Source organism: Pelmatolapia mariae, linkage group LG14, assembly GCF_036321145.2.
Source record: "Pelmatolapia mariae isolate MD_Pm_ZW linkage group LG14, Pm_UMD_F_2, whole genome shotgun sequence".
Lineage (NCBI taxonomy): Eukaryota > Metazoa > Chordata > Actinopteri > Cichliformes > Cichlidae > Pelmatolapia > Pelmatolapia mariae.
In genome coordinates, this window is record NC_086239.1 from 35,987,633 (window position 1) to 36,011,088 (window position 23,456).

Here is a 23,456-nt window from a genome sequence, read left to right on the forward strand (position 1 = left end):
AACAGCCTTAAAAATGCATTTATCAGGTATTTAAATGGTTGCGATTGATTTTCATTCAGGCGATTAGCTCCAAAGTGAGTAAGAAGCTCAATACCTGTGTGGCTTTTACTGGAACAATGTGAACGTATCCATGGAGAGCGCTGTCGTGACGTAAGCAACAGGTTGAACGGAGCCCCTCGCGGACGCCCCGTGCCCGCACTCCTGTTGTTTCCCTGTCCGGAGCTCGCGCGGCACATCCCGGTGTCATCATCATCATCATCAGCGGCACACGCGGAGCCGACTGCGTGCATGTGTGTGTGAGGCTGCGCTGCTGCACGAGACCACTGCAGCATTCGGCTGGTGCCTCAGAACCCATTTTAAAAACTAACGGCTCAAAACGAGACGGAGAAAACGGACAGCGGCGGGAAAACTGACGTCCTTCAGGTAGGAAACCCTTAATTTATTTGGGCTTTTTTTACACCGTCATTGGGATTTTACTGCGTTCTGTCATGTCAGTACTGGTCATACTTGTGAATAACGGTTTTTATGTCACGAGCAGCGTCCGTGTAACAGCGACTTTAGGTCCGGGCCAGCTGAACGATGTCGCGGTGATTGAGCACCGCACTAAATAGGCTGCTTGGTTCTTCTGTCTGCATAATCCTTACATTGAAAGAGCGAAGAAGACCAGTCATAACATTTATAGTTTAAGGTATCTATGACTGTGACTACTAAGCTATGTTTTAATGGGTTTTAATTTCCCACCATGGACTGGGTGTTTCTTGTTCAGTAAGTTCCAGTTTTATTAATTAGAGTAAAACTGGGAACAATGTGGGCAAGAGTAGACCTTCATTTGACTTTAAGTTGTACAGATTATGCAGCACACTTTGTATTTCATGAGTTACAGTCACAAAAATGCATTTCTTTAGTGTGTTTTAGTCAATTTAATCACACATCTGAACAGTGCTGTCACATATTAGTGGTTACCGTCAGTGTTGATCTTCAGCTGCTTTTCTTCAGTTTGATGGTTGATTTAGTGGCACATGTTGTGATTGATGGCTGTCAGGCTCGCTCATTGCTATCCCATGGTTCAATTCAACTCAGTACAGTGGCAGGTTCCATTTTTTCTTTGAGGACTAATATTTAAAGTTGAAATTAAACCCTAACAGGTAGAAAAGAAGCTGACTGGTCAAAATAAGTTGTAAAAATCTTTTTTAGGACATGATTTATGCGTCGATGATTTGCTATTAGAACACTCTCTGGTTAAAGATTTTCACTTATGACTGCAAATCTTTTAACTGTGACTGCAGATGTGTCATGAGGACATTTTGAAATGTCACAGGATGATTGAAGATTTGTTTTTCCAGTCGTTTCGTCTTTGTGTTGACATTCAGCGTCCTCTACCAGCAGCCTGCGCTACAAAGCACCTTCAGCATACCCAGGATGTGTTTCAGATATCTCACTCTGACATCAACAGTCAGACTAAACAGCCACACGAAGGTAGGTATCAACTCAGGGTTTATCAATCTAGCTGCGAGCGTGTTCACATCAAAGAGGCGGCGTTGGCAGCATCTGACCAATTACAAACATCAGTGGGTACACAGGAAGCAATGCGGCTGATTCATAAAGGTAAACTGGAATATTAGAGACACATGAAGAGGTTAAACTCACAATACAGATGAAAGCAACACAGCTGCTGCAGACTAAGCAACAGTGTGAGAGAGGAAATGTTTATTATCAGAGCTGCATGAATGTGTGCGCTTTCAGGGCTTTGGCCAGTATGACTGGAAAGGACTTGCCATATTAATAAAGTCTAGCCAATTTGAAGCCGGGAAGGAAATGCAGCAGAACTGCTGATTGTGTAAATTGACACTCATCAGTGTTACGGCTCTGTCATTAACACACAAACAAAACTGAGAGATTACATTAAAATGATGTTTAGATGCGTGCAAGACAGCTTTATTGTTTCAGCTGCTGCACCAGTGGTGTTAATGGTCTGAGAGCGGGCATATAAATGTTAAATAAAGTGGTTTCTAATAATCAGTTTCTTGTTGATGCTTTTCTCATTGAAGACTTTAGATGATATTTAAAAACTGATATTGAAAGACTTCAGACCCGCATCCAGCTTCTTCTGGGAATATTGGTGCTATTTTCCAGGGGATTGATCGGTCTGTAGGAGGTAGTTTCGTACCTTCTGGTCTCTTACCCAGAGCGTGATCTGTGTCAGAGTGGGTTAGGTCTGCAGCATAAGTTGCTGTGGTGAACTGGGATCTTAAACCTGAAAAGCCAGGGTTAAACCTGTACTTGCCTGTGCTAAACCTGTACTTGTAGGATAAGCACTTTATCCTACTCTGTGGTCAGGCCTCAGGTGTGTGCACTCTGGTTGTGTTTGTGTATTATATAAAGATTCGTTCTATCATCTCTTATTGCTTTGTGAAAATATAAGAAGCAAAGGGTCGCGTCCTCTTAACACTACTGAAGAGAGAAATATTAGCCTCTGTTTCTCTCTCAGGCGTCTGCAGGTTGAAGTGAGGATCCTGCCTGAAGCCATCTCATACTCGGAGTGTCTGGGGAGTAAAATTGGCCTCCATCAATGCTCATCCCACTCTGACCTTTCAGCTTGATATTTCTGTACGGGTTTGTGCCGTTTTATCGCAGATTTTTCTTTTAAGCAGCATACAAAGCTTTAATACTGAAATTTTAAGCAGTTTTTCAGTTATACAGTTGGAATTAGAAGTTCCCCCTGTGCATTGTGTTTTTTTTATGAGGTAATGTGGTGCTTGCTGCAGTGTTATTACTTTAATTTTCAGTACACTTTAATCAGATGGGTTTTATTACAGCTGATGAATATTTCCACAGCATAGCAGTAAAAACAATTAAAAACATTGTGATATCTTTTTCTCACTGAAGGTGTTCAGTGGACGTGGTGATCATTCTCTCAGCAAAATGTGTAACAGATACGATGGTCCGTGTTTTTTAATGTGAAACTAACACTGCTGGAGCTGTGGACCAGCACAGCTCTTAACCTTTTTAAAATAAATTTTTCCAGATTATATTCGTGTTTTATCAAAGTTCAACACACATTTACCGTTGCCCATCCAAACATTCATCAGGAATTGTTGAATTTCTGTCTTTGATAGATGCACCAATGAGTGCTCTGCATGCGCTTTCATACACGCATTAAACAAATTGGGCTTCCTGTACAGATCGGTGAGTGGATAGGACTTTCTATAACAGGAAGATGTAAATGTGAGGTGGAAGATGGAGGGTCCTGTAGTAGGGCTGGGCCATATCATACCGTTCACGGTAATACCAGCATAATGTTGGGCAACGATAAGAAAATGAAATATCGCGATAGAATATGGGTAAAACGCGCATGCGCAGAGCTTTTTTCTTTTCATGCGCACATGGCGGAAAAAGCATGGCGATGGAGAATGAGGAGGGCGAAAGTGGATCGTTGAATGAAACGGATGAGCCAGAATTGGTTTGTGAAAATGCTGCAACTTCAGTGGTGTGGAACTGGTTTAGCTTTCATCCGTCAGATACACAACAAAGCACTATTTTTGCTAGAGCATGCTAGCGGGCCGTCGTTATTACCGTGTTTTTTGGAAAATGCGGCACACTTAAAATCAATCCTTTGATTTTTCTGAAAATCGACAGTGCCCCTTATAATCCCGTGTGCCTTATGTATGAATTCTGGTTGTGTTTACTGACCTCTAAACAACTTTATGTGCTACACGGTGCTCGAAAATCTGTCAAATGTTTCAGTATGACTTTGCTAAGCTACGAACCTGCACCGCTCGATGGATTGTTGGAGCATTACGGCTATCGTAGGCAGGAGCCTCGCGGAGTGATACGTACTGTGCTTCAACATAATATTACCGTATTGTGTGTGTATAACCTCTTTTTAAGTTTTGTGGATATTATACATGGTTATGCTGAGGATATGTCGGCCAATTTCCACTGGAAATGCCTTTTGGTTAAACTGTCAGCAAGGAATTTGCATTTGCACTGTTAAATTTTTATATAACTTTAATGCACATAAAAAAACAGCTGCTTGTTTAAGTGAAAATACATTGATGTTTTGTTTTGTTTTTTGCACTAATAAAGTTGTGGAGTTGTAAAGTATTTTGTCTAGTGTCAATTATATCGTCAGTTATATCGTTATCGCAAATTTTCAAATGTATATCGTGATAAATATTTTTGGTCATATCGCCCTGCTCTATCCTGTAGTATTTTGATGTAGAAGATGATAATCTGCAGGCACTCAACCCAGAGTGTGTGTTTAACTACACTCTGGCAAGCTCCTAGCAATGATGACATTAATGTTATTCAAAATATTTGCTCTAGAATCATTTCTGCAATTTTAACCACAAATAAATTTTTGACTGTAAAGCTTTGACAGCAGAAGCCTGATGGTTGTAGCTGTTGCTGTTGAGCTGTGCTGTGATGGTGTTTGGACAATGAGTGAACAGCTGATTGTGCTGGATACAGAGGGCTGCTTTGTCTTAGCTGTACAGTCTCTCCTGCTCACTCATCTGCTGAGCTACAGTGTCTTCTTTTTCTGTGTGGCACACACAGAGGCTTTAAAGATTGATATACTGTATTTGTGCAGCTTTACTGTTGACATTTTGGTTTTTTTGGTGCTTATTTTAGCATGTGTTTTTGTCTGAATTTGTTATGTACTAGTTAAAAACAAAACTGGCAAAAGTATGCAAAGAAATGGAAACATTTATATGAAATCTGGCAGATTAACAAGAAATTTTAATCTGCCAGATTATGAAAATGGAAAATTACACACAAAAAACTGACATTTACAAGCCAACTTGCAAATTTACAAGGAGATTTACAGAGTTGAGAAAACATGACAAATATATGAGAGGAAAAATAAAATTTTGTCTTGTAAAATTGCCAGTTTTTCTCCTAAATTTCCATCTGAGGGCTTGACTTTTTTTTCTCCATTTTTAGCCCCTTGAATTTTTTTCCTTAAATTTCCCTAATAACATTGTAAAATTTTAACTTTACATAAAAAAAAATATTACATTAAAAAACCACCTGAGTTAGAGTGGTGAGCCTAAAAACTATGTCATGGTATTTCAAAACAGTTTATGATAATGATATTTCTGGTGGTATATAAAAAATATTGAATGATGTTTTATGGATGCTCGCGGGCAGTAGCATGTGTAAGTGTACGAAAAGCATTTTCTTTCTTTTCCGATGAGCTACTGTCACTGATGACACACTTACTAATTTGAGGTGTGAGTCGAGGTGCCAGCAGCAGCGCTGTAGTGCAGTAGTATTGACACAGCATTATATCCAGTAACACAGCATAAGTCAAATGTAAGCACAAAAGCAGCCTAGTTGGTGTTTTCCCAGGAACCTTTGCGGTATAAAATAACTCCTTTAAACACTTCAACAATAACAAAAGTATGTTCACTTTGTAACACTTCAGGAGTTGCACAACACTGTCACATAATAAAACCTGGGATGTTGTGTCTTGGGTTGAGCTTTTTAATCAGCTGCTTAAAGCCCTGCTTTTCCACCATGTGACCACATTGGTAATTTGCACACAGTTTGGTCCTCCTGTTATATGAAGTGCACTTAGCAAGGCTCAATGCACTTATTTGTTACCCTTCGGGTCATACATCGCCAGCTGCTTGTATCTCCTCCATCGTCGGCTGGTTTTGGTCTGTGTTGTGCTTTTTCATCCCCAAGTGGTGAAACAGCAGAAACTGTTTTCTTACATTTTTTTTTTTTTTTTTTTTTACCAATTTGTAGGTGCTGAATTGTCATTAGAGGCTCATGCGGCCCTTGCTGTCAGACATACTTGGGCTTGTCTTGTTGTGCGCACTTTGGAACTTGAATACATGCCATTGCTATAGCAACAATATTTTATTAAGTCAGTGTTATCGCAGACGATATCATGGAAGGGCACAGCCCTACTAAAGCACCAACTGCTGTACAGAGACATAAAACAGCCTTTTTCTTTCACATATTTGAAGTGTCAGTCACAGGCTGCGTGAGAGAAATCAGGAAGGAAGGAAGGAAATGAAAATCTAGAAAGAACAAGATGTGCAGATGTCTCTATCAGGAACATGTTGACATTCGCCTCCACACTGTCTGCACATTTAGTCGCAATGTTTTTCCTCCACCTCCACCTTTTCCTCCTCCTCCTCCAGTCTTGTGTGTTTTGCTGCATCATGTTTTACAGATGAAGTCACGCTGTACAGGCAGCCTTCAGCTCTGTGGATTCAGTATTCAGCCCTGTGATTGCATTTTTCATCCCCAGCAGGCTTCTCTTCGACTTTACTCCTAGTCTTGGACCACTTGCAGTCAGCTCTAGGATCTACTGCTGGGTGTCTCCAGCAAAAAGAGCTGTGCATTGGGACTGCTGTAACACATTTGTTTACTCTTAACCTGTGTCATTAAACAGGAACAACAAAAAGAAGACACGATTTCCTTGTTTGTCTTTTGTGAATATTTGAACTAATGGCAATATAGTTTAAACATTTAGTCTCTTGGGTGTCTAGCATCTGTCAACTGATTTATATGTCAGAAACTTAGATTGTATTTCCTTATGCCTGCATGTGAATGCTTTAGCTCAGTGAGTAAAGTTGTTAGCTTAGAAATGAAGTCTACAAATCACTACGTTAACAAATGACTAGCCCCCAGCACAGCTGTTTGGGCAGCCAGATGCTACATATGGTACCAAGATATTTGTCAGTGTTTGTGGGTAATCTGACATTAGCCAGGAGAAAGCGAGGTTTGTCTAATGAAACCTGTCTGAGAAAACAGGAGTTTGACCTGGCTAATAATTAGTTTCAAGTTTCATGTTACATTACTCACACGAATACAGTTGCACTGAAAACCCACAAATATGTGCCCCTATCTGCCAAAAAGACGAGGACGACAAACAGAAATGTTACAATAACATTTTCAGAAGCTATTATGACGTTTTGCAATTTTTCTCAATTTCTCCGGCTGCCTTTGAAGAGCATCACTAAGCTTGTCTTCCATTTCCGATGGTCAGCAGTATCACAAAAATCCCAGCTTTTGTAACTAACAAATAAAAAATCCAAATATACCACAGTCTGACAAAGAACTTTAACTCGTGCAAAAACAGATTTCGTGTCGTCACTTCGGTATCTGAGTTTGCATGACCGGAATGGAAACGCAGATTCCAAAAGTAAATACACAGCCTTTACTTGCAAGAATACAAAAGTTCATAGAAGAAGGCAGCTAAATAAATTTCAGGCAGAGAGCACACAAGAAGACAAACAAACTTTGACAAAGACTAAAGGGAAGAACATGGCTGTAAATACACAAACACAAGGTAATCAAAAGATCGCACACAGGAGAACACAGCTCAAACTAGTGCTGGGCGATATGGAAAAAATATTTATCACGATATGAATCATTTTATATCATGATAACGATATATATCACGATATACCACCTGACCTGTGGTCATCTGGAAAGTATGCAGTCTTTAAACAGCGAGTGGAGAGGGTGCAGTCTTTGTTTTGAATTACTGTAAAGCATGTCGCAAATCCGGGTGCACGTAAAGCAGCACCATGTTGCAAAACCACAAGACAGTTTCTTTGCGAAAAATATAATTTTTTAATACTTTATTTTCTCTTGTTAAGAGTTGAGAAGACAACACTAATATATTTGCACAGGCTATTTAACCCTTTAAGACCTACCATAGAACCAAGTCCGCCAGAGCTTATCTTTACATTTATTTATTTTGAGTGTCTTCATAGTTTTATTTTTGAGATACACAAATTTTTATATACTACAGGAAAAATGAAAATAAATAAATGCAAATTTGCAAAAACACAGCATGTGCATCAAAATAATAAATAAATTTACAACAGTGTAATTTGACTTCTAAGCATCCCAGAAACGATACAGAAGAGCATAAAGTCAAACATGACTTTTAAAAACACCAACATAGGCTTTGAAGCTTAAAAAACTACATTTTCCGAGAAAATGACGTCACTTCCGGTTTCGGACAGGTAATGGCAGACATGCGAGAGTTCGCGCTGACTTATATACAAACTAGGAAGTGTTATGAACAGCTGAGCGGATCGGCAAAGCCTGTTTCTGGAATATTATGTTTTTGTTGCTGCAAGTCTGGAATATTATGTTTTTGTTGCTGGAAGTGCTTTTTATGCAATTTTTGCAAAGCTATATGTGGAAGAAAACCGTGACCTAGGGCAAGCTAATGGAATAAGATGTAAGTACAACTCCACTTTCATATGCAAAAAAACATTATTGCGCTACCTTACGTGGTTACAGTTCTACAGGGATTTAAAAATAGTTAGGGAAAACGGAGTGTGCCTGCTCCGACGGTTGTAAAGGGTTAATGATATATTTTATGTAATAATTTGTAAAATTCGGGCTAGAAACGATAGAAACGATAGAAGACAAATGGCACGATAGACACTTTTCTATCGTCCACACGATATATATCGTCATATCGCCCAGCACTAGCTCAAACTAATCAATACATTAACTTCTGGGAACTAAAACTAATAGAAAAGCACAAGAGACCAAATAAAACAGGAACTAAAGTAACAGACCCAGCACACAAACAAACCCATATGGAAAAGATATATATAAATCTTATAAAGTTTGTATCTGTCTTGTGTGAAACTTGTATGAAAAGCATACAAGAGTGAAAACAGATATAAGATCCCTTGAAAAATTATATAAATGAAACTTGTATGTTTTGGATACTTACTAAAACAATATATGAAAGTAATGAGAAAGTGGCCACTTTCATGAGTAAATCATGAAAAACTTATATGATTTACTCATGAAAGTGGCTTTCATGAGTAAATCATATAAGTTTTTACTATTTCTTTTCCATATGGGAAGACTTCACTGGTATCTTATTAAATTTAGTTAAAATTATGGATTTTGCTAAGGATACTCAACCAAATACAAAGAAAACTCAGAGAATCAAATATAAATAAAATCCATAAACACTAACCAAAAACTAGAATTCTAGAAGAATAAAACATCATAATACAGAAATAATAATGTAAATGAAAAGAAATCCAAATCAATCTCAGCTGCATTTGAATAAAGCACCAAATCCACACTTTTAAGCTTAAATTTCAAAACCTACATTTTAACTACTGATTTTATCTACTGTTTTGATTTTTGATTTTATATACTGTTTTGTTTGTTTGTTTGTTAGCTTGTCTTAATTAATTTTAAATCATGCTTTTTATTTGTTTTTGTTTTTAATGTCTCTGTAAAGCACTTTGAATCACCTTGTTGTTGAATTGTGCTATATAAATAAACTTGCCTTGCCTAACATTCCTCAGTAAACAGTAAATAAAACCAAAGCAAAGTCTCTAAAAACATAAAAATACATAAAACTCATTAGAACATATGATTCTCAACAATAATACCAAAATACACAAAAGCTCTGAATGATATAACGTAAGGCATCATAACAACAAAAGTCACAGAGCGTGACAGCCACCTCATGGCATAGACTTTGTATGCAATCGCCTCTTCCTGAAAACTAAACTTCAAATCAACCTATAGGAGGTTCATGCACTCCAAAGCACGATTGGTTGGTTTACATTTAGTTAACACAATGATCCCGGGCAATCACACTTAACAGAGGTGTTTATATCTTCCTGGTATTTCTGGCTATATAGTAAACAAAACTGGGTTTACAGAAAATTAACCACATTGGTGATTTTCACGTCAGTGGGCAACAAAATATTTTCTATGCAGGAAAAATCCCAACAATATTGACTTCAGTTCAGCAGCTGTTTTATTAATAAAAGTGGTTCTGTGGTTTTCTGATAATCTCAGCTCTGACCTGCTTTACATTTCCACTTCTAATATTCCCTAAAGGGACCACTGAAGTTTAGCCCGATGCATATTAACGCCCTGAAATCACAGTTGTTTGTTTACAGGAGCAACAAGCATTAACTGTCTGGTTTAGAGGGCACTTCAGATTAAACAGAAGATCCATGTTGTGTTCTTTATCTAATAACTCTTTGTTCTCAGTAATGCAATGCATGCTTTTTGAATAATATATCAGGTTAGTTTATAATCGTTTCATTTTTGATTCAGCTCACACAATATATTCCTGTTTCGGTGCCCCAGGCAGGTTATGATTTGTCCTCATTAACCATTTGCCACACCTGTGGCACCTCCAATCAAAGACATATGGCTCAAGTCGCTGCATTAAATTACGTTTGGCACTGGAAAGGAAATCCAAACATCATGGCTAAGCAGTAAATATGTCTCACTGGTTTCACTGCATTCATCTTCATCTGTTAGAGCATGCTCCCTGTGAATAGGCTCCATATTTCCAGTGTTACCAGAGGTAATAATGTAATTTTTGGGAGCAGCCAAAAATCTGGTCAGATGTATTGACGGCAAGCAGCAAAGTGAAATACAACAGATTACTAACCTCTTCTTTATCCAGCAACCTCAGTTCCCCACATGATCTTGAGATTAACCGATATATGCACTCCACTCTAGCAAACCTGCTTTGGTGTCAAAGATGCTACTTAAATGGGGGTGACGTAGGAGCAGCGACATGTAAAGACGCGTGGCTGAGTTGCTCTGTGGGGATACGCTATTTTTCCATATAAATACTGTGACATTGGGCACTAACGCGTTATCTGTCGTCAGTTGAGTTACCACTGCAAACGTGCGCATCACCCAAGGGAACTTTGCAACGATGTCAGGGTCCAAAAACACCAGAAAGACTGATGGAGCCAAGGCAATTGATAGCAATGCTACATCCCCGGACACGGCCGCGCTAATGGCTGCCATAGCTAACTCGGAGAAGAACGTAGTCGCCAAAATTTCTATGCTGGAAGCGAAAGTCGAGACCAAGTGCCAAGCTCTCAATGAGCTGATCGATTCGCTTCGCAGCAATGTTTCTGACCAAATAGATGAAGTCCGGACTGAACTTTGTGCTAAGATCGATGCTTTAGCTACTACCTGCACTGACCACCATAGCCGGCTAACTAGCCTGGAAGAAGGTGCAAACACGTATTCGGACCGGGTTGTGGACTTGGAGAAGCAAGTTCACGATCTGAAAGAAATTGTGTCAGCTCTTTCGGACAAGACTGAAGACCTTGAGGGGAGACAGCGCAGATGCAACATTCGAATACTTGGCGTGAGGGAGCACTTTGAGACTGGGACGCGCCCTGTCACCTCTGTGGCCCAGCTACTAAAGGAGGTTTTGGCCCTGGATACCGCTCCGACACTAGATCGGGCACATCGCAGCCTCCAGCCCGTCCCTGCGAGAGACCAGAGACCCAGGCCATTTATTGTCAAATTTCACTACTTTCAAGAAAAGGAGGAGGTACTTCGCAGGGCTGCGTTAAACAGTCCCCTGACGCATAATGGAGACAGAATCCTAATTTTCCCGGACCTGCCATCTGCAGTCGCGAAGAGACGGGGGGCTTTTAAAGAAGCTAAAGATCTACTGCGCGGATGTCGGGGTGTGAGATTCGGGATGCTGTACCCAGCGAAGCTGAGGATTTCTTCCCCTCTTGGTGAGGAAATATTTACCAATCCAACGGCTGCTAAAGACTACATCAAGAATCGCATCTTGCCAGTGTGTGGGAACCAAGACACGGATTGAGTGGACTGTGGGACCTCAATTGCTTTTTGAGTCTCTGTTGTTCACTGACTCAGACTGCACCTTAGATGGAGGTTTGTACTTTTGCTACTTTCATAATTTAATATGTCTGCATATAATTGTTTATCACTGAGCGAAGTAATCGACCAAGCGAAGTCACGTGTGGCTTTCCAATCTGCCAGATGTCTAAACATTATATCATAGTTGGCGTTCCCTGCTAGGGGCAACTTTTGTTTTGGGGAGTGAAGAGACATGTTGGATATAAGCTCTTTTGGGGGGGAGGGCGTAGTTTGCTCCCGGTTTGTGGGAGTTACGTTTATAGTTACTCTGGGTTTTTACTTTTGTTCTTTTGTTTTTTTATTTTTTATTTCTTTTTTCTTTTGTTGGCTGCAGTTCTGTGCGTATACTTACCCCAAATTATTGTTTGGCTTGCCTGTCATGATTGTCTTGAAAGTGTGAATATGGCTTACAATGTAACCAACAGTGCTGCAACTACACCTGATTCTACTAAATTTATTACATGGAATGTGAAAGGCCTAAATAATATTAAAAAACGTAAAAGGATATTTACTCATCTGTCAACTTTCAAACCGGACATTGTCTTTCTACAGGAGACGCATGTGTGTTCCACGCAAAGCAATAGGCTGACGCAAGGTTGGGTTTCCCAGGTCTACCATTCTGGATTTAACTCTAAATCGCGGGGGGTTGCCATTCTTGTTAGGAAAAATTTTCCCTTCATCACCTCAAATGTAAAATGTGATGTGAATGGTCGCTTTCTGATAGTTACTGGTAAGCTTCACAACACTTCCGTTATCTTGGTAAATACTTATGCACCAACTTGGGACAATCCACAATTCTTTATAAAACTAATTGGCCTGCTGCCAGATTTAAATACACATCGCCTGATTATGGGTGGAGATCTGAATCTGGTATTCGATCCCAACCTTGACAGGTCTAAGCCACGTCAGTCTACTGGGACCTCCAGATCAGTGACCGTTTTGAATACATTTCTTCAAAACTATGGCATTTCAGATCCATTGCGTGTCACTGAGCCCTCAGCAAAGTACTATTCCTTCTTCTCCCCCGTGCATCATTCATATTCCAGGATTGATTATTTTCTTCTGGATAATTTCCTTATCCCTAGGGTCACCATGTGTAAATACCATGCAATTGTAATTTCTGATCATGCACCAGTGCAGGTTGATATCGCATTTCCAAATGTATGCGCAAGGCAGCGGTTCTGGAAATTTGACTCAGCATTAATGTCAGATGAGGAGTTTTGCAAGTTCATTGAACACCACATCGAGCTTTTTCTAGAAACAAATAACACTCCAGATGTTTCAAAATCTATAATTTGGGAGTCACTAAAAGCATATCTGCGGGGCCAAATTATTTCTTTTTCGTCTTATAAGAATAAAAAGCGAAACGATCGGCTTCGAGAGCTGACAGAGCTCATAGCTATCATTGACACACAATATGCTACCTGCCCAACCGCTGATCTATATAAGCAGAAGGTACTGCTGCAGTCTGAATTTGACACTCTCTCAATTAAAGAAACTGAGAAGCTCCTACTTAGATCAAGACATCATATATATGAGCATGGTGAAAAAGCAAGTAGATATCTTTCGCATCAGCTTCGTCAATCCGCCACAGCTCAGTCTATACCCGACATACAGTTAGACTCCGGTCAGGTGGTAACACACCCTGACGGAATTAATGCTGCTTTCAAGCTATTTTATCAGGATCTATATACTTCCCGCACTGATTATTCAGAGGCTGACTTGGATTCCTTCTTGAGGAACATAGATACTCCCACTATTAACCCAGACCAACGTGAGCTACTAGAAAGACCTATTACCTCTGCGGAAATATTGCAGGCAGTTAATTCTTTGCGGAATGGCAAGGCACCGGGCCCAGATGGCTTCTCGTGTGATTTCTATAAACGCTTTGCCGGCAAGTTAGTTTCTTTACTGTCTGAGGTTTTTTCAGAAATTCAGGCAACAAGCACGTTGCCACAAACTCTGTCCCAAGCCACAATCTCTGTAATACTCAAAAAGGACAAGGACCCTCAAAAATGTGGATCCTATCGCCCCATTAGTCTACTGAATGTGGATTATAAGATCCTCACAAAAGCTCTTGCACTTCGTATTGAGAAAGTAGTACCTTCTATTATACAAGAAGACCAAACAGGCTTTATAGTAAACCGCCAGTCATATTTCAATATCAGACGGCTGTTAAATATCCTATATTCTGACCATTCAGCTGATCGCCCCGAGATAATAGTCTCACTAGATGCCGAGAAGGCTTTTGACTGTGTGGATTGGCAATATCTGTTCTCTGTTTTGAAAAAATTTGGCTTCGGTTCTAATTTTATTTCATGGATCAGGACTCTGTACTCAGCGCCCCTGTCTTCAGTCCGCACCAATAACACTATTTCAGAATACTTTTCCTTACATAGAGGCACCCGCCAGGGATGCCCCTTAAGCCCCTTGCTATTCAATCTGTCAATAGAGCCGCTGGCAGCAGCATTGAGAGCGGACCTCAGAATAAGGGGGATTACTAGGGGAAACACTATTCATAAGTGCTCCTTGTATGCAGACGATCTCCTTCTGTATATTACAGATCCGGAGGCATCAATTCCTTCAGCTCTGGACCTCATTGGATCCTTTGGCCGCCTGTCTGGTTACAGATTGAACCTGGCTAAAAGCACACTGTTCCCTATTAACAGTCTGGCGAAGGAGGCTGACTACTCAGCCTTTCAGTTTAGACTGGAACACTCCTCATTCACCTATTTGGGTATTCAAATCACAGACACTTATCAGGATCTTTTTAAACAAAATTTTACCCCTTTATTAGAGAAAACAAAATCAGATTTGGCACGCTGGTCAGTATTACCCATCTCTCTTGCTGGGCGGGTCAACACGATTAAAATGGTAGTCTTGCCTCGATTCATGTACCTCTTCCAGATGATACCCCTTTTTCTTCCTAAAACCTTTTTCACCCAGTTAGACGGACTCATATCATCTTTTATTTGGGACAAAAAAGTTCCAAGAATCCGTAAATCCCTGTTACAGTGTTCTAAGTCGGAAGGCGGCCTGGCCCTACCAAACCTTATGTATTACTATTGGGCGGCCAATATTGTGAAATTATCCACCTGGATGCGGGCTTTTAGGGAGGGCGTAGGGCCGCTTTGGTCCACTATGGAGCTAGACTGTAATCTCACCATATCCCCTGTTGCAATAATGTGTTCAGGTCTACCAGTTAGTCGCAATGTTAATTTTAAAAATCCTGTGGTTAAGAACTCTCTCAATGTCTGGTTTCAGTGTCGACGACATTTCGGGCTGAGGCGGTCACTTGTCTGCTCCCCTATTGCGTCAAACCATCTTTTTTTACCAGCTCTGAGCGATGCAGGGTTTAAGGTTTGGTACAGCAGAGGAATTATCTGCTTCTCTGATCTGTTTGTTAAAGGGTCATTTTTATCCTTTGAAACACTATCTAAAGATTTTGGAATCCCAAAGACTCACTTCTTTAGATACTTACAAGCGCGTAGCTATGCAGTCAAATACTTCACTTCTTATCCAAGTCTACCTACTGACTGTCCACTTGAGGATTGTCTGCAATTTCGATCTATTGCTAGAGGCCACATCTCTCAAATATATAGCACATTGCAGCATATAAAGGCAGACTCTGTGTCCAAAGCCAGAAATGCCTGGGAGCTGGACTTAAACCTCCAGATCCCAGACGATCTATGGGATCTTAGTGTTAGCAGGATCCATGAATCCTCAATCTGTATACGGCATTGTATAATACAGTTTAAAATTCTTCACCGGGCATACCTAACCAAAGCTAAACTAGCTAAAATATACAATACCTCTGATGATAGATGTCCGAGGTGCAAGCAATCACCCGCCGATATTAGCCATATGTTCTGGACCTGCTCTGATTTGAACCGGTTCTGGGAATTAGTTTTTAAAGCTCTTTCATATGTGTGTGGGAAAACAATTGATCCTAATCCGATGACAGCAGTCTTTGGTGTACTCCCAAACCAACACGGTATAACTTCTTATCAAATGAATGCAGTGGCTTTCTCATCTCTACTGGCACGCAGGCTAATTCTTCTTAAATGGAAGGATTCAGGTCCGCCAGTGTTTATTCAGTGGGTGAGAGAGGTGATGAGGTGCTTGCAGATAGAGCATTTGAGATACAGTTTGAGAGGGTCTCAAAGTAAATACTACAAAACCTGGTCATCCTTTGTTGAATATGTGGAGAAGTTGTCATTTACTGAAGTATGATGTATTACTGCTTTTATCTGTGTTTGGGTTTTTTTTTTCTATTTCTTTCTTTAAAGCCACCTACTATCTGTAGCAAGCCAAAAAGAACTGCGCACAATGCAGCCCCCCCTTTTATTTATGTATTTATTTTATTTTATTTTAGTTTGTTTTGGGTTTTGTTTTTTTGTTTTTTTTGTTTTTTTGTTTGTTTTTTGTTTTGGGGTTTTTTTTTTTGGTGGGCTTTGTTTTCTGTTTTTTGCCTTGTTCACATGGTAGTTTTTTTTTGTTTGTGCCCATAGATTATACATTTTCCTGCATCCAACTGGTTTGCCACTGCGTGGCGCAACCGGTTTCACAATGGCAGTGTTTGTAATCGCAATTCGAGTTATATTTTTCTGTACTTTTGTCATATTGGAAAATCATAAATAAAGGTGTCAAAAAAAAAAGATGCTACTTAAATGCTAAATTATTATTGATAAATTATTCTTGGGTACCCAAGTCTTTCTCACATAGCTGTTATAGAGATGCTCAGGGAACCGTCTGAGCAGGAGAGTTGCTTTAACATTAAAATGTATCTTTACATTTTGAAGAAACTAAAAAGAGACACAAGGACGCAAACCTGCCAGGACTAATGTTTGCAGGATTGCTGAGAAAATTATACAGACCCACATGTATTAGCACTGGAGCACATTTGACAGCTACAGCGTCAGCTGTGAACATTAACAATTGATATGTGGAAAAAAGTTGGCACTTAATGACTGTTTGCAAGTTATGATGCCTACATTTGCATGTGGCAAAAATGGTCAGAAACAAGCACCAAGCAAATTTTGGAGATCACTTGTAGATATTCATGTTATCATCATTTTATGGGGTAAACTCCTACAATCACTGATTATTTTTATATGGTCAGTGTCAGTTTTTTTGAAACACCTCAGAGGTAAATACTCTGGATTGCACTCAGCAGCTGGAAACAACAAAACAATCAGTACGACACAATGACTGTGTGTCAGCGTAATGCCAATACTAATGAAGCTGTAAGTAAAGACATCTCTAATGGAAATAAATGGTAAATGGCCTGTATTTATATAGCGCTTTTCTAGTCCCTAAGGACCCCAAAGCGCTTTACATATCCAGTCATTCACCCATTCACACACACACATTCACAAGCCACGTTGTAGCCACAGCCACCCTGGGGCGCACTGACAGAGGCGAGGCTGCCGGACACTGGCGCCACCGGACCCTCTGACCACCACCAGTAGGCAACGGGTGAAGTGTCTTGCCCAAGGACACAATGACCGAGACTGTCCGAGCCGGGGCTCGAACCGGTAACCTTCCGATTACAGGGCGAACTCCCAACTCTTGAGCCACGATCGCCCCGTGGAAAACAAAGCTGTGACTCTAATAAATGTCCTGGTGTCATAGTAAATCTACACACAGCTGCAAAACATTTAAATACGCATGTTAAATTATTTTAGCAGCATACTATCCACAGAGTAAATTTCTTATTGATCACACGTTAGATACATTTAGACTCTTGTGTACAACATGAGAGCAATTGTTAGAAGTCTGTTAAGTACAAGTAAGAAGGTCCTTGAGTGATAACTTTGTCTTTTGTGTTTGCCCTAAATATCAGGCCTGTGGTCTCAGCAGAGGAGAAGGCCGACCTTGTTTGCTAAACTCTTTCAATGATTTGTCCTTTTGGGAAACTGGAGCAAAGTTTTTTTTTAATTTTTATATTTTGAAAACTGGAATCATAAGAATGCTTCCTGATGTTTTCCTGGGTCAGTAGGATCTGCTGTAACTGCAAGGTTTATATATAATTAATAAGTCCTTATTTAGTCATGTGCAATGTTGATGATGACATATAGTTTCTACTGGTGGTGCTTTGCAAAGGTTCTCTGTAGTAAGAAAATGTGTGTCGATTGAATGTGATTTGTATACGTTATGGTCACTTTAAAAATGCTTTTTATTATGTGTTTAAAATATCACGAGGAAATCATGGTTCGACATCCTGAGATGATGTGTTCTAGGTTTTCCAGCTAATTGGAAAACCATTAGGTGGAAAAATTTAGGCTATAGTGAAAAATGCGCACCAGAATTTCTTCTCAAATCACTGGTTTTCTGCAGTTCATTGCTGCTGATTTGGTCTAAGGCCTGCTGTTAAACACCTGCTGCTTAAACTGTATTATCATAACATCCACATCAGTTTCCTAAGCCATCTTCATCCTTAACGTTAAAGCATTTCTTCACAACTTTGAAGTTTGACATCATTAACCTGGGCACACACTATGTGTGGGGTTTTTTTGGGGGGGAGGGTTCAATCGCATTATTCAGCTCCAGCTCAAACTGTACGACTGAATGGCAGGGGTTAGAAGTTCGTAGGTCACAATGCATGTTCTCACACTATACGGCCCGATGCTCTGATGTGACTTGAGTGCTCACATTGTGCATCCATACACAACTGCACACACGCTGAACTGGCGTGCTGCTCCATCTTTTTCACTTCCATTTCTGTGTTTGCGTATGCGCAGTGTGAGAGGTTGCGTTAAATCGGCCCGTGGCACTGCTTCCACAGTGCGATACCCTCACGAGGGGCGACCAGGATTTCAAACAGGTTTGATTTTCTTGTGACCATACGATTGCTGATTGGGAGCTGGTCGTGAGGTGCTAATCGCTTCTCATTACCCCATGTATACTACACGATGCACGACACACGATTCAATTCAATTCAATTCAATTTTATTTATATAGCGCCAAATCACAACAAAAGTCGCCTCAAGGCGCTTTATATACGATTAAGGCGAAACTCGGGCCGATCCCCAAAATGGTCACTTGAGTGGAAAATCGTCTCAAAACGGGCCAAAACTCTCACAGTGTATGCCCAGCTTTAGTTATTTCCAGGTCTGAATGCGGTTTCATTTTCTAAAGCCAAACAAACACGAGGCACCGCTGAGAGGTAAAAATGGTCCAGGCTTTTTCAGCTCCAACAAAATGTAGTGAAAATGAAAATGAAAAATGAAAGGCATCACAACATCAACCTTATCAACAAAACAGAAACCACATTTCTTTGCTGTACAGAACCGTGCTGACGGTTTTTAGGTGTGTAAATTGTGTCGGAGTGTCTGAGTTAAAAACTGTTGTTTAGAGACGCTCAGTCCCCTTCAGACAACAGCACATATGGTGAGGTTCCCACCTTTCCTGCTGTCACTGGGATCAGAGCAGTGCTGCATGTCTGAAGCTGTGTCAAACACAGACTCTTTACCTGCGTCGTGTTGTTCCTGTGGCGCTGCAGCAGTTCAGTGATTACAGCTGTTTCAGGGTTCGACGTGACCGTGACCAGGTGCATTAGGCTGTCATTTAAAATGAAAATGGCAGACAGAAACACCCTCCTTCTGTTTTCTCTCATTTTGACCAAAAAAAGCAGTGTTGGTTATCTGCAAGGATGATAAATGTGAAACTATAGAAGGGTATAGTCAAATGTTATGGAAACTATGCTAAACTTCTAAATCTTCCATGTTAAATAAGATTTAAAATAAATTAACAAGGAAATAATTCAGACATACCATAGTGTGACAGAGTGATCTGGGATGTTTAAGAAGCGAGAAAAGTAAAGAGCTGCAGGACTAAATAACGAAACGAGAGCATCGTTGTGAAACAAAACGCACAGCTGTAATAACTTTATCTGACTTACCTGTCTTTACATATCAAACTGCAGCCTTACAGACAAACACAGTTTTTTACAACACCTGAAAGTAAAAAGTTGGTGCTGTAGTGTCGTTGTTGATATAGTGTGCATAAATATAAATAGAAAAGTGTGTGGGCAGGTGAGGTGACCTCAGCTGAATTTTTTTTGCCTGTGGCCAAATAAAGTGCTGTCCATGCGTGCAGTTGGATGTTCTGCAGCTAAGGCACTGGCCACAATCCAAAATCTGCACTGAGACAAAGAGGAACTGACAGATGGATAGGTGATGGGGGAGAAGGTGGAAGGAAAACTGTGTCAAGACAAAGAAAGAGAGCCAAGGAAGGAGAGGTTGACATAAAGATTGAAAAACCTCAGTAGCACATTTTCCCGTGAACCACTTTTGTGTCCTCACTCGTTGGACAGCGAATTTATCCACCTAAATTTAACAAGTGCACCCTACTTTTTACCTCAGGAGCTCAGGTAGTGCTCTCTTCACGTCACTACCTGCCTCACATCTGACGCACTTTAGGTCCTAAACCCAGCAACAGACAGAAGAAAAAACACTTTTATCGGGTGTTAAAACTTTCTGACAGGCTGTGGGTTGAGAGTAACTTTAGACAATAATGGTTTAGTTATGTAAGCCTATAGAAACAGAGCTGTCTGCAGAGTGAAGGGAGACAGTCTGTGGACTAAAATACCAATTAATCCTTCTGCAATTTAACTGTTAGCAGTAAGCCGGTCCAGATAAACAGCTGCTGGTGTGAATCCATTGTGGTGCCTGTAGACCTTTTACAGTTTGGGTGTCTTTGGATACCTTGTGAAAAACTGTCCATACAGAAGGAAAATAAAGAAATACAAATTCTTTGTGATTATATCTGTATATTATATGTAGCCATGATTAGTTGTTTATTTATTTATACTTTTTATTATTACTCCCATTGGCTGTGACACAAAGCTCACAAGTCATTGATTACTCAGAAGGTTGGAGGTCCGATCCCTGGCTGCTTCAGTCTGCATGTCAAATATTCTTGAGCAAGTTACAAACCCCAAGTTGTCCTCCGATACGTCCGTCAAAGTATGAATGTGTGTTAATGTTAGATAGAAAGCACTTAAGTAAAAAAAGCAAAGACAAAAGTGCTTGTATGAATGTGTGTGAAATGATATAAAGCACTGTGAGTGCTCAAGTAGAGTAGGAAAGCGCTATATAAGAACCAGCCCATTTACCACACTTTAAAACAACTAAACTAAAACTAATAAAATATGGTACAGAAAGGGTCATTTGAAAGTGATGTCTAAATTTCTGCAGTTCCACACATACATGTATAATCATTAGTACACGTGTTGCATGGATTTCCTGTGTTGGCACAAACCTCTCAGTTAAGGCAACCACACTTATAAATGAATGAGTCATAAAACACGTACTCCCCGGACAGTTGATGAATAATGGCCAAAACCATTTAGTTGTTCTAGGCTCTAAGCTCGTCTGTTTCTTCTGTAAGTTGCTTGTTTAGAGGTTGTGGTTGAGCAGTGTAGCTGTGCTATTTGCTGAAATCTTTATTCTACCATTCAGACCTTCCACACTTTATCCACATGTTTCTCTCACTGCACTGCTTTTTTTTCAGTTAGTAACTCCTCTGATTTTCAGCACTTGTATATTCAGCCTGGCTGCAGGCAGATGTTGTTGTTTACAGGAAATTTCCAGCACAATAGACATTCAGTATCTCAGGTTTTGCTTGAATGACAACATGTGGGTGCTGACTCCCTCACCAAATATTTACATTTCCTGTTTTTATATTCCGCGTCTCTCTGAATGTACTATGTGCTCACTGTGAACTGCACAATTCACTGAGTGTGGGACAGAGGACTCTGTGTGCTTTTATGTTCTGTACATAACAGCTTTGATGACGCCTAATCGTGATTTCCCTCTCACACTTTCACCCTGTCATTTCCTCACTCTCCCCTTTATCACTCCATCTGGTCCTTTCTTGTTCGCCCCACCTTCCATCATCCTCTTCACTGCAGTAATAATATCTGATGTCACAGTTGCCATGGGAGCTGTGCGATAAGTTTGCTGGTCGTCTAGTAACAGACTTCAGTCACAAAAATTAAAATGGAAATGACAAACAACACACTGAACTGTGCACATTTTAAGATGGGGATATGTATATAGTATAAAATATATTGCTTATGTTAGCACGTTTTAATAAAGTACTGTCATCTTATTTCACCTATTTCCATTTTGCAAGCAAAATGTAAAGAAATGAAGGGTTGCTCAGTGCTTACTGCACATTACTGTGTGGTATAGAGCGGAATAGTTTTTGGCTGAAATGAATTACACATCAGGAATTTCAAACCTGATTGTAAATTTCTTGAGCTACTGTTTTCATTATTGTGGAAGAAGCTGTCTTATCAGATCCAGGAACAAATCTAATTTTTAAATAAATCCATCAATTATGTCCACATTAGGGCTGCAGCAGCACCAGGTGAAATGGGATTTTCTAGATGTCCTTCACCACAAAACATTTTCTTCTGGGAAATCCCAGCTGTACTTCGATGCCATATTTAATCTATCGAACGAGGTTTACATCGGGTTTCCTGCCACCCAGAAAACCTCCAAAGGCAGGTGTCAAGAATCACCCTTATAAGACATATGAACCACCTCACCTGGCTCTATTTGAGATGAAGGAGCAATATCTCTGCTCCAAACTCCTCAGCTATCTGTGGAGGGCTGTCCACACAGAAGTAATGCAGGAAGCGACTTCCAGTAACTTGAAGTAATGTCATGTGAAATAACAGCTTGCAGTATAAAGTTAATGAGTCCATTCTTGTGTTTATATGTTAAGGCTGAGGAAACTCGTTTTGGATGCTTGTGTCTGTCACTTCATTCTTTTTGGTTGCTACTCACAGCTCGTGACTGTGAACAAGGTGCAGCTTTACAGCGATGCTGCTCCAATCCCCCTGAAAAATTGCTGCCATTACTCTGTCTTTAGGGGTAGATGGAAAGAGAGAGACTTGTTCTTCTTCTGTGGGTGTAGTTCAGTCGTTCTGCTCTAGATGTGGTGTGATAGATTAGCTGAGCATGTAGGACATTTGTTTATCATAAATCACATGTTTGAGCTGTCGATCAAATACAGGTCAGTGTGTATTTCTGTGAGCTGATCTGCATCTTCTGGGTTACTTTAAGCAGGCCACAGTAATGAAACCAGGACACTCTCACACGCGCTGTCTTGCTGAGTCTACTTTTCCCGTGAATACATTTTAAATTGAGCTTTCTTTTCTCCCCCTTAGGTAAAGAGTTTGGTGGCCAAAAATCCAGCTTTCCCCCTCTCTCTGTCCTACATGTCTTCTCTCCTTTTCTGTCTCTCTCTGTGATGCTGGGCTGTGGCTGACTGTATGCCCGTGACCAGACTGAAGCTGGGGAAGCTAAAGGTGGTGCGGCGGCAGCTGCTGCAAAGGTACAAACACCATCACCATTACACTCACTGTGGTACATACAGACTGTAGTTGAATAGTCCAAAAATGGCCTCTAACCTCTTTTTTTCTTAGTCATCTTTCCTTGATCTTGAAGGAAACATTGTAAGTTAATATAGCTTCTAATCATTATTTACCAAGGTCCGGTGGATTTAGAGAAAGCATATAATGGAAGCCAAGAGATGAACTGTGGTACTTCATGAGGAAGTCATGGAAAAAGTTAGGGCAGAGAAGTGTGTGAGGGTGATGCAGGACATGTATGAGGACAGTGGTGACGTGTGCAGCAGGAGTGATAGATGGGTTCATAGTAGGGGGTGAGATTACATCAGGGATAGACTGAGCCTCTTCTTGTTGCAGTGGTGATGGACAGGCTGACCGATGAGGTCAGGTCTCTGAAATATGATGTTTGCAGAGATCAGGTGGA

General features: G+C 40.3%; 1 protein-coding gene across 2 annotated transcripts in view; it reads left to right on the top strand.

The window, feature by feature from the left end:
• The first annotated feature begins 201 nt into the window (after positions 1-201).
• Positions 202-23,456, top strand: part of gdpd4a (glycerophosphodiester phosphodiesterase domain containing 4a) — a 49,657-nt gene continuing 26,402 nt past the window's right edge. The window contains exons 1-2 of one of the 2 annotated variants that reach the window (XM_063493652.1): positions 202-423; positions 22,850-23,016. In XM_063493652.1, the coding sequence (XP_063349722.1) occupies positions 22,955-23,016 (62 nt within the window). In that variant the 5' untranslated portion in view covers positions 202-423; positions 22,850-22,954. The remainder of the gene's footprint in view (positions 424-22,849; positions 23,017-23,456) is intronic. The other variant, XM_063493651.1, reaches the window with a different exon arrangement.